Source organism: Arachis ipaensis, chromosome B05, assembly GCF_000816755.2.
Source record: "Arachis ipaensis cultivar K30076 chromosome B05, Araip1.1, whole genome shotgun sequence".
Taxonomy (NCBI): domain Eukaryota; kingdom Viridiplantae; phylum Streptophyta; class Magnoliopsida; order Fabales; family Fabaceae; genus Arachis; species Arachis ipaensis.
The window spans coordinates 124,627,355-124,639,653 of NC_029789.2; the positions used below are offsets into that span (position 1 = coordinate 124,627,355).

General features: G+C 36.9%; 2 protein-coding genes and 1 long non-coding RNA gene across 4 annotated transcripts in view; 1 reads left to right on the top strand and 2 right to left on the bottom strand.

The window, feature by feature from the left end:
* The window catches only part of LOC107641028 (bidirectional sugar transporter SWEET6b-like), a 4,156-nt gene extending 2,810 nt beyond the window's left edge, over positions 1-1,346 (top strand). Inside the window, exons 4-6 of the mRNA XM_016344536.2 lie at positions 545-706; positions 789-911; positions 988-1,346. Coding sequence (XP_016200022.1) covers positions 545-706; positions 789-911; positions 988-1,158 — 456 coding nt within the window. The 3' untranslated portion in view covers positions 1,159-1,346. The remainder of the gene's footprint in view (positions 1-544; positions 707-788; positions 912-987) is intronic.
* On the bottom strand, positions 1,754-5,900 carry LOC110272313. Of its 2 annotated transcripts, XR_002363513.1 has the most exons (3): positions 3,139-5,900; positions 2,363-3,023; positions 1,754-2,266 (listed from the first exon to the last, which is right to left on the bottom strand). It is a non-coding gene; the product is annotated as an uncharacterized LOC110272313 (long non-coding RNA). The 2 variants fall into 2 exon arrangements; XR_002363512.1 differs by having other exon boundaries at positions 2,363-5,900.
* LOC110262998 lies at positions 9,748-11,993 on the bottom strand. Its single transcript, XM_021103549.1, has 5 exons — positions 11,162-11,993; positions 10,952-11,081; positions 10,582-10,863; positions 10,389-10,496; positions 9,748-10,302 (listed from the first exon to the last, which is right to left on the bottom strand). The coding sequence occupies exons 3-5, from the start codon at positions 10,708-10,710 to the stop codon at positions 10,192-10,194; spliced, it is 348 nt and encodes a 115-aa protein (XP_020959208.1). The 5' UTR covers positions 10,711-10,863; positions 10,952-11,081; positions 11,162-11,993; the 3' UTR covers positions 9,748-10,191.

Below are 12,299 nucleotides of genomic sequence, written 5' to 3' on the forward strand. Positions count from 1 at the left end.
AATTAGTAACTTATTTTTTAATCTTATAACTAGGGACAGAGGTGTATATTGTAAGTAGAAGGAAAAAAAAAAGTATTATGTAGACATCTTTTAGGATAAAAAAGTGATATTTTTTCTTATATTTTGAAGCATTATTGTGCCAAAACTTTAAGCCTATTTAATTAAGTGTTTAAGGTATGCTAGAGGAAATAGAATATAATATCATATTTTTTGTTAACAACATGGCAAAAGGTTAAAGAAATTAGGCCGCAACTATTTTAGAGAAAGCAACATATATGTCCTATCAATAAGAAAAATTAAAGAAACTTAAATACTACTAGACAAAGGGTTAAAAATATATGACAATCCAAAGGTAGAGAATGACCAAATTGAATTGAATACAGTACATTTTCCTCTCTAAACTCTTGTTAAATACCATAACTAGCATACATGAATCCACCATTTGGCAATAGTATCATGTTATTTAATATATTTACATTTATTCAGTAGTAGTTTCTATTCAATCACTCATTATATTCTCTATTGATTGTCTATATATTTTCAGAAGAAGGTAGCGATTTATCTTGTGATTGAGGCTATTTTCTTTGCCATGATTGCTCTTATAACGTTGCTAGCACTGCATGGCACTCGCAAAAGGTCGTTAGTGGTTGGTGTACTGTGTGATATATTCAATGTTATGATGTATGTCTCCCCTCTCACTATCATGGTAAGTCATCATTCAATTCATTGTATATATATTGATTGAATCCTATTCAATTCATAGTATTGCACAACCATGCATGTTGTAGGCGAAGGTTATAAAAACGAAGAGTGTGGAATTTATGCCATTCTGGCTCTCTCTCGCTAACTTCCTCAATGGCGTGTGCTGGACAACATATGCTCTCATCCACCCCTTCGATCTTTATGTCTTGGTAACTAATTAACCATATAATTTCTGAATGAATATTTGTAACAAATTAAATTAAGTGTTTCCTTTGTTGTACGTAGATAAGCAACAGTATTGGAGCAGTGTCTGGACTTGTTCAACTAATATTATATGCTTGCTACTGCTCCTGCAAGGGAGACAAAAACAATGATGAGAGTGTCTATGGCACAAAACCAGAAACTGCGGTTCAACTCTCTACTACTTCAAATGGAAGGGTTGCAGTTCAAGTTTGATGATCACAACTCCTCCAATATCAAATCCTTTTGCTTTTTTAATTTTTTTTCTGTTGTTTAATTTTCGATCAAGACAGTAGCAATTTATATTTTATTTATTGTTACATGTTTTGGGTAGTTACTGTTGATGTAACATATGGAAAATCAAATCCATCATCGTCCCTTTAATAGTTGAATAATTAAAACTAGGAATAACCAGTACTCTTTTTTTTTTTTGTCTTTTTGTCATCAATTATCAATTATTATCATCGTCGTTACAAACTTCTTTTTTTTTTCTATGTTGGGCCATTAAAGATAAATTCTCAAAAAAAGTCAAACGGTGTGTTATACGCAGTGAGTTGTAAATTTGTAATTTTTTTTGAGTGAGAAAGGGGGTTTAAAGATCCCAAACAGAACAAAAAAAATGATTAGATAAATCCTCTAAAGAGGGGAACAGCAGCTACATCAGTGACAAGAATTCTAATACACTTGAGGGATTCGGTTGGCATGGAGCTTAATCTCTTCAACAAGGGAAGAGCACAGGTGGCCCGTAGGACAGCCATGAAAGATAAATTTTAGAGCAGTCAAATCAGATTCCACGATAACAATAGATTGAGTAAGATTAGAGGCAATTTTAAAACGATGGATTATATCCCAAAGTTCAGCATACATAATTGAGTAACTTTCAAGGTTACAAAAGAAGCCTTTCACAAAGCCACTCAGATGGTTTCTAACAATTCCACCACACGCCGCATTATTTATAGACACCAAAAAAGAGCCATCAACATTTAGTTTCACAACACCTTTGTTAGGGGGAGTCCAGCATATTGGACGATCATGCTTAGCATTATAGGTGCTTAAATAAGTCATATTTCTTGTGAACTAGCTGAATTCATCACTTCGGATTCGGATTTGAGCTAGGACTAAAGGTGCAAGACTGTCTTTACCTTCAAAAATCAGCTTGTTGTGGAAGAACCAGATTAAGGAGATAGCAACATCGAAAATACATTGCTAGTTGCTGTGTGCGAAGAGGTTAGCTTTAATCCAATCATGCAGACTTGAATTAAAGAAACCTTGTTTCTACGTCGGGGGCAAAAGAAGTGCATGAAGTGCAGTTTCACTGTGATTGCTACATCATGGACAAAGGAGGGAGTTTGATAAGTGACAACGTTGTCTCTCTGCATTAGTTAGGATTGCATTATTAGAAACTAACCATAGGAAATACCTGATATGTTCGACGGATCCTCTCCAATGCCAAATAAGATCGAATGTGTCATTGAGAGGAGGCTGATTAGTACAAAGGGCTTGGTATGACAGTTTGAAGTTGAAAGAACCATCCGATGACAGGTTCCATGCCACTTGGTCCGACATTTTCCAAGGAGAAGGCAGGGAGATGGCCGCAATCTTCTTTACAACATCCTCTGAAAGCCAACCATTTAGCTTGTTCACATCCTAGTTTCCTGAAACATCAAGGAAATCTATAAGAGAGCTAGATGTATCTAAAGTAGAGTTATTTACCTGTGTAACATATTGTTCCAGCTTGCCCAAGTTAGGGACCCAATTATGCTTCCAAAAACTGATCTCAGTGCCATATCCTATCCTCCAAATATAGTTTTGCAAGATATCGGGCCATGCCTTACAAACTCCCTTCCAAATGTTAAAGCTCTTTGGTTTTCTATCCACGATAGGAATAATATTGTTCCCGGCTTTATACTTAGAACGAAGCACTCTGGCCCATAAGGAGTTTCTCTTTTCCACTAGGTCCCATCCAGCTTTCATAATAAAAACATGGTTCATCAAACTTGCAAGCCTAATGCCAAGTCCACCCACTTTTTTGGGAAGGAAGACTCTGTGCCAATCTATGAAATGAATTTTCTTTGATTGTTCTGTATCACACCAAAGAAAGCTCCTGCTTTTACGATCAATGGCATTACAAGTAGACATAGGTAATAACGCAGTTTGCATAGTATAAAGAGGAATAGAAGAAATGACAAATTTCACCAAAGTTGTTCTCCTAGCTAGCGACAAAGAAGAGGCTTTCCAAGAGTTGAGTCTGGAGCTAAGCTTGTTGATAATATCATCATAAGTGTGTTTAGATACTTTGGAATGCAAAAAAGGAACTCCTAGGTGCTTCCCAAGGTTATCCGTCGTTGCAAACTGGAGGGTTTCACTGATCTCAGTTCTGACTTGGTTACCCACATTTTTGGAAAAATAGACCCTAGTTTTCTCATTATTAACTTTTTGCCCAAAATTGTCACAGATCGCATTGAGACATCTCTTGATGGTGTCAACTTGTTGGAGATTAATTTCAACAAAAAGAATAAGATCATCCACAAAGCACAAATGAGAAAGACTAGGACCATTTCTATTCAGTTTGATAGGTTTCCATAAGCCATGGTCAACTGCAGCACTGATAAGCTATGAAAGACGCTCAATGCACAGAATGAAAATGTTTGGTGAGATAGTGTCTCCTTGACGGATGCCTCTGGATGGCTTAAATTCATCCAACTCCTACCCGTTCCACAGGACCCACATCCTAGCCGTAGAAATACAGGCCATGATAAGGTTGGTAACCTGATTAGGGAACCTAATATCTTCAAGAGGCTCTTGCACAAAACTCTACTTTATTCTATCATATGCCTTTTCTAAATCAATTTTAATAGCCATCCAACCTTTCGGTCATTTCTTAGTTCTCATGGAATGTATGACTTCCTGGTCAATAATAATATTATCCGAGCTATGCCTACCAAGAACAAAACTGCATTGCGTAGGCTTCACCAGCTTTTCCATAAGATTTCTGATACGATTCGCTAAGACTTTTGTACAACTTTATATGAGACATTACACAAACTTATCAGTCTCATCTGCTTGAGGCTAGTGACAGGTTCCACTTTAGGAATAAGGGTGATAAGAGTCTCGTTGATCTCATGAATTCTCTGAGGTTCTACGTAGATGCATTGAATAAGGTTGCAAAGATCAGTTCCAACTCTATCCCACCAATTCTGATAAAAAAACTGCTTGTAACCCATCTCTTCCAAGATCTTTGAAACTACCCATAGCAAAAACGGCCTCTTTTATCTCCTTAACAGAGATGCTTCCCCCTATTATGTTGCGGTCACCCATACTTAAACAGGGAAAAGCATTATTAAGAACAAAGGAAACAACAGGAAGAGAGTCTGTATAGAGGTCTGAGTAGAAAGAGAGAGCCATACTTTCGAGGACATTTTTATCAGTAACTAAATTACCTCCAGAGTCCTGCAAATAGTGGATTTTATTTTTCCGTCTCCTCACCATAGTTGAACCATGAAAGTATCTGGTATTCCTATCACCAAACTCAACCCATTTGCATCTTGACTTTTGGTACCAAAAAATTTCTTCTTGTGCCAACACTTCCTCGTACTCCTTCCAAAGCTGCACTTGAAGATCCTTAAGGAAAGAGTTGCTGCCCTGACTTAAGCTATTTTTGATTCCCTGAAGTCTCCGAAGAATTCTGCTTTTACGTTTCCAAATGTCACAAAAAACATTATAGTTCTAGTTCTTCAAGGAGTTCTTGAAATTTACCAGGCCTTCTGACCAAGAACTCTCCATACGCGAAGATTGATGAATCAGATTGTTGAAATCAGGATGTGAAAGCCAAGCTGCAAGAAACCTAAATGGCCTCCTCCCTCTATTCAGATCCGGACTCACAGCAAGGTTGAGACATAAAAGGGAGTGATATGACTTGAGAAAAGGAAGGTGTTTGACATGTGCCTCAAGAAAGGTAAGTTGCCAATTAAGATTACTCAGACCTCTATCCAATCTTTCCACAAGATTGCATCTCTTCCAAGTGAAAGGCCAGCCAATGAAGCCTAAGTCAATAAGGCCACAATCAAACACACATTCTTAAAAATCATTGCAAGCACCCGAATTCACTCTATACGATCCTCCTTGCCTTTCATGATCATGGAATAAGGCATTGAAGTCCCCCAAGAGGCACCAAGGGAGATTAATGTTATCAGCTAGGGATCAGATTTTGCTCCATAGTGCTCTCCTATTAACCCGTTGCGGACTCCCATAACAAGCAGAAATCAACCAAAAATCAAAGTTGTTGCAAGAGACTTTAAGATGAACTAGTTGATTATTATGTTCTAAAACACAAACATTCCAAATCCTATCATCCCAAAGACACCATATATTCCCAGAATGACCAGTAGCTTCCACCATGAAGGACCCATTCAATCTATTCTTATCCCTGATGTTCTTTCCTTTAATACCGCTCACATGAGTTTCGAGCAAAATAATGAAACTAGCAGAGTATTCTTTACACATATCCCGAATAAGAGAGTGGAAAGACTTACTCCCCGCTCCCCAAAAATTTTAACAGATAATATTCATTAAAAATAAAATTAAAAGAGGGGTCACAGAGGACCAAACTCATAGCTGGGGAAATATCCCCCTGCACCCGAATAGCATTACCCAAGGAAGAATTCCCATCTTCAGTCAAAATAGATTTCGGATTACCAACACTAGCACTCACTGCCATGTTTAAAGATGACGCCGCCCCAGTCCCTGGGTCAGGTGGCTTCGATAAAGGGGTGGGATTTTGGGTTTGAGTAAGAAAACTATTTTTTACCACATGTGCTTCAAGCAGTGATGGGTTCCTTCTAGATATCTCAAAATCCTCTCTCTGTTCACCCTAAAGATGCCACATGTGTTCTAGCATCACCATCTCCATGGCTGCCATCTCTTGTTTCTTCTCTGTGCGAGTCACCGTTTCGGGAAGATTCTCTTTAGGAGATTTAATAACGGTTCCCTTCTTTGGTTATTTTGATTTGGGTGAGTCTTGATCCATGGATTTGGACTTTAGTTTGTTTCCTTTTTCAGTGGGCCTGAGCCCAGTTGCCACATGATTTTATTTTCTAATTCCTTGTGGATTTTTGCTAGCTCCCTGTTTAAGAACTTTCTTATATATGGGTTGAGATTTTTCAAAAGAATTTTGGGCCTTAGCTACATGGAGCCCATCTTGTGATAAAGGAGTTTACCTATCAATGTCTTCTTGCATGTCATACATGTTTGTGCCACCTGGTTCCTCTTCATAGAGGATATTATAGTGAGAGCCACTCCCCTCCTCATATTTCACATGATCCACTACACTATCATCACTGCCAGATATTCCGCCTTTAACATTTGAAGGACTGTTCCTCCCTTTCCGTACGTGATTGGTGTCTTTTTCTTTCTAATTTGCCTTCGCACTAACATCCAAGGACCAAAATTTGGAGAGTTTATATTTGCCCGAGCTTTATGTCGCCTTTCGGATTCCACGAACTTGCTTGTTTGGTCACTAGTATCTCCACTTTCCTTATTGGTTCCTTGTTGATCCCCGGTGCACTCCGATCCCCGGCGCTTAGCGGGTTCCACCACTGTTTCACTACACCGGTCCATTGTATTCCCATATCAACTGCACGAAAAGTAAATTTGATAAAGTCCTTCACATTTAATATTCAATTCACTACCAAGCACCGATATATATGGAACAAGTTTCTTAGCAAGATCGATGTCCACACATATCCGAGCAAATCTTCCTCTTGAGTGGATGGAGGTAGTATGATCAATTTTAAGCATATGGCCAATAGCCGATCGCACTTGCCATAAAAAATGGTGGTTGTAGAGTTCAATCGGCAGATTTGGAATACGGACCCAAACCGCAATCTTCCTAACATGGTTCTCTGACTTCAGGAAGAAAGGTCTCCAGCGTTGCACAATGAATAGTGTCTGGCAATCATCTAAGGTCCCTCCAAAAGTGCATGTGAGTAGTCTTCCTCATCTAAAAAATGAACAAGAAAATAGTCACGATCCATATCGATAACATGTATCGTACCTTTCTTTACCAAGTCTCTTTGGAGACATTGCTCTAGGAACACCAATCCCACACGCTTGCCTAAGACTTTTATGATAAGAGCATTTTGCCACCGTTTACACCAATCCTCGAACTCTTCCTTCGATACAGGAATTGTGGGGCACGGATCAAAAGGCCTGTCTTCAAGATCGTCTTTATCGGTATCCTTATACCAACGATCTTTTAGATCTGGAGACTCCTCATCAATGTTATCCATATTCATGCTTTCCTCTTCAGGAACCATGCCTGGCGAGTTAAAAAGAGAAATCTTGTAAGTGGCTTTTGTTTCACTCTCGACGTCGGCCTAATCTTGCACAACGATATTCATGTAGTCACTAGGTTTATTCAAGTCAACTTCCTCGCACGTCTTGACTTTTTTAGTGCTTCGTTCTTTCATATCTTCTTTCTAGGAGAAAACCCTAGCAGAGCCTCCTTTCATTGCTTTTTCACTTACTAAGTAAATGAACTCACTAGCTATGTAAATTTGTAATTTAATACCAACGTTTTGTCCATTTCAAAATTTTAAATTTTTCAAGAATTGCAAAATATGATTGACGTTTTATTTTGTATAATTGAAAAAAAAATTATACACATTTTTGTCATTATATAATTAACAAAAAATTACATTAATATTGTCTTTACATAATTGAAAAAACAATCCCGCTACATATCCAAGTTTTTTTGGTAACCAGGTCCAACCAAATTGGTTTAAACCTAACAAAAACCAATTTCATTAGTGAGAGCATGTACACATTCTCCATTTCTGAGCGGCATGAGAATGTGAGACAAGAAAAGAAGAAAAAGATGATGATAACGAAGAAGAGGAAGGAGGAGGAGGAGGAAGAGGAAGAGGAGGAGATGGTGGTGGTGATAGCGATAATGAAAGAGAAAGATGAAAAAAAATAAGGAGAATAAGAAGAGGCAGTAGCAGCAACAATGTAAGAAGCGCGTGACGAAAAACACATTATAACAACTTGGTTAGACTTGGTTTGATAATTGACTTGGATGTAGAGCTTTTCGGTTAAAAAAAATTATTCACAATAGTTATTGACATTTTGCTTTTTCAAAAAATTGGAACAAAAGAAAAGTATAGAGTAAAATACTATTTTAGTCTCCAATATTTGGACAAATTCAAATTTGGTTCCTAATATTTTAAATGTCTTATTTCTGTCCTAAAAAGTTTCAAACAGGTTTAATGTGTTAATAACGTTAATAACGGTACTAGTTAAGTCATATCTTCTTCTATGTATTAGAAAAACATAACAAAAACTCTTTTATAACACTTTTTCTTCTCAATTTTCTTTTTATACGAAACTTCAAATCCTAACAATCAATTATCAACGCTTCAAAACAAAGAAAAGACTTTTATATTAGTGATCGTTGATAGATCGATTTTACTTATATACTAAAATCGAATGCTATTGGCTCTTCAATATGTGAATTTTTGTGTCAAATTTAATTTTATTGAAAATGCTTAAAACTTTTTTGGTATTGAAATAGGACGTTTGAAAGTTTCTAGAATTGAAATACGATGTTTGAAACGTTAGGGACCAAATTAGAATTCGACGCAAATGTTGAAGACCAAAATAATACTTTACCCAAAAAATAACAATATGTCATTGCCAACTGTCATTATAGTAGTGTAAAACATTAAAATAACTAAATATTATTGCATTCCACACAAACATCACCAATATATAAAGAGTTCTGCTAGAGAACCAACTAGGAGTGAAGCCAACTCAAGTTTACTAGTTGAAAAACAGATTCGTTACCAAAAAAATAAACAATCTCCACTATCCTAATTTTTCGAATTTCAAAATCAGAAATAAAAGGGAATTGACTTAGTTGGTTTATATTGTAGTTGGTCCCATAGATTTTTTTATATATAAAAAACTTTTTGAATTTAAATTTTTTAAATTCATCCCTAAAAATTTTTTTAATCAAATTAGTCTATCAAAAATTAAAAATTAATTATATTTGTCCTTTCAGTCATTCCATTTAATAATTTCCATCAATGATTGATTTTGTGAAGCTTTAATTGACAACATACATGATACCTGGTATATCTAATTAAACATTGACCAAATATGTTTATAAAAATCTATTAATTTAGTTCTTTTTTCCCAATAACATAAATCCTATTCCAAATATAACCTAACGACTAAATTGATAGATTTTCATAAATATATTAGATGTCATGTATGCTATCAATTAACATTCTACATCATCAATAGATTTTTTACAGTTATAAACTAAAAAATTACTTTTAGAAAATAATTAATTCAACTTTATTTTTCAGGATCTTTTTTTTTTGTGGCTGGGGACAAGCACTACAAGAAAAACTCTGAGTACCGTCGGATTTACCTTCGTCCTGGAGATGATGGTATAAACGGCACTGAAAACTGTTTACCGGCGGATTATTTTCATCTAACGCTATTTACTGAAGAAATTTTTGTCATTTTTTCAATGAATTTGTTGAGACTGAGTTGCTGATTACCGTCGGATTATTCCGACGATAACTTTGGTGCCATATCACGTGTTTTGGTGCCCAACTACCGCCAAATTTGTCTGCTAGTAAATCCTAGATAGTTTTTTTTGACACAGTTAAGTCACAATTAGTAATCAAATTAAAACTCTTGTTAACGAAATTGTTAGCAACAATTCAAAATTACAAAAATGAACAAATTATTTTATTAAAAATAAATAGTTTGAATATGATAAAATATCACAAAAGAAGAATACAATGAAGTAGACAAAAAAATTAAATTCCTAAACCCTACAAATTCCAGTAATCGTCATTGTCGTCGTCTTTCCCCTACTGAGGCGGCGGAGTAGGTGCTGATGTCAGTGCCCCACTACTAGCGTTGCTGCCGGTACCAGCAAAGTTACTTCCTCCAGCGCGCATTTGATGGTTGTACACTTCCATATGCTCTCGCAAATGATCTAGCTGCTCCAGCTTCTCCGTCAGGTATGAGTAATAACAATGACTCCTCCCACGCATGCAACAAGGTCGTTGTACCTCTGCTCAGACTACTCCGCTTGTTGGTGAAGCTCCTGTGTCAACTTCTATACCTCTTTCCTCAGGTCGACAACTTCCTGCAGATCGACAAGGTTGGTAGTAGATGCAGAGGCTACTAGCGAAGAACGACCCTAACCCGAAGCGACAGTTCTTGTGGGGTTCAGAGGCCACTATCAAAATCTACCACTGAGATCTCGGAGCCGGCTTCGTCGTTCCCACTAGGCAGCTGAGAATGTTGGATCGCGGCCTCCAACATCTGCGTGTAATCATCCTAGATCACACACGTTGTGATTAGGATAACCGTAAATTAACTTTAGACCAAATAAATTTGAAAATTAAAAATTAATTAAAACTCACATAATCGGCTGTAGACCGCTCGTCAGCAAATCTCTCCATGTTGGCCTTCAAGGTATGGGTATACTTGAAAGTCTCTGCCAGTGTCAGCTCACGATCCAACGACTTAGACTACACATATTCAAATCAACCGATAAAATAAATCAACAAATAACTAATTCAAGTAACTACTAACAAACATTACCAAACTAATTACCAGTCTGCTCTTCGTGTTCATGAAGGTCGCCAACCCACCCGTATACTTAGACGACCTCGGTGAAGCCCTGTTAGTGATGTTCGTTAGACAGCAACACTTGAACTCCTCATCATTTCTAAAATAGGCCATCAATTCCTTCTTGATAGATGGACGGATTCAGGTTATTAAGTGGTTGCGCCCCTGATGAACGTCGCTCATCATCTGCTGTAGTTGTTTAGCTGCCTGGTGGTCGTAGATCTTCCTGATCATGAGATTATGTTCCACATCTCATATGAATTTCAACTGCACAAAGTGCTTCAACGACATTAGTTTGTCAAAACAAAATACAGTTCAAATACAATTTATTAATTCAACATTATTGGGTTCTTACCACCCACTTCTGAAACCATCGCTCTATGATCTCAGCAGGGATCTTCGTGTAGCTCGACCACGGGTGGTCGTACATTGACTTAATGACTTCGGATATCTTCTGTGTGCAAGCATTATTATTTGGTGCAAACCTATTAGAGAAAAAAAACCCTAACATTAACAAATACATCGAAACACATAAACTTAAGATTAAAAAAAAGTATGTACTCACGCTTGCATGCCATCGGGCCAAATCCTCAGCCAGATGACGGGCAGTGGTGGAGGAGCATCCTGTTGGGAGGCACTGGAGGAATCACCCAGCGGGATCTGTCGCTGGATCTGTAGGTGGTGTAGCAAAAGGAGGCACGTAGTTCGGGTTTGGGACCATGATCTGTTGGTCCGTTGGATTCGCCTGTGATGTCACAGGGCTTGATAAGGTAGTCAGGGTAGAAGGAGATGACTAAACAGTACCTGAGAATTCAGTAGAAACCCTCCCTCTACCACGACCTCGAAACCCACTCGATCTACCTCTGCTACCAGTAGTCATGTGTGCAAAAAGAATATAAACACTAATCAACATATATACTACACAAATCATTCAACAAAACTTTTCGAAAAAAATGGGCATAACCTCCCCTAAAATTGGACATAACCTCCCATAAATTTGGACATATATCCACCTTACGGTTCCCACAAATCCAACCAATCTCAATCTGCAGCATCAGTCAACACTCAATTAATTTCATAAGACACTACAAGAAAACATCTCTATTGCCACGCTTTTAAAGCATGGCAAAAAGCTGGAAAAAGCCTAGCGATAGCTTTTTGCCACGCTTTTTTAGCTACCAGCACGCTTTTGAAAGGGTCACATCTGCAAGCGCATCGGTTGCTCTATCGCCACGCTTTTAAAGGGTGCCAATAGCGAGAGATATGACTACGCTTTTAATACGTGCCAATAGCGAGAGATATGACCACGCTTTTAAAGCTGGTTGTTGATGACTACCGTACAATATGACCACTCTTTCAAAGCATGGCTATAAGTTTATTCAGTAACTTATTGTTCTTTTTTCATCTTCGTAATAAAACGTTACAAAATTCATAGATAATTTTAAAATTTATAAAATGTCTAGTAATTTTAAATTAACTGATCCAACCTTCATAAACTTATCACAAAAAAAAGTGTATTTAATCATATGACATGCTCTAATAAAATACCAAAAATCAAAATCATAATAACTATTCATGAATTTTTAATACATGAATTATAATTCTAACAACTATTACATTATCTACTTCTTTTACATATACTTCATTACAAAATATAAAATTTCATAATTATTGATTCTTTTAAAAAAATAAAAAGGACTATG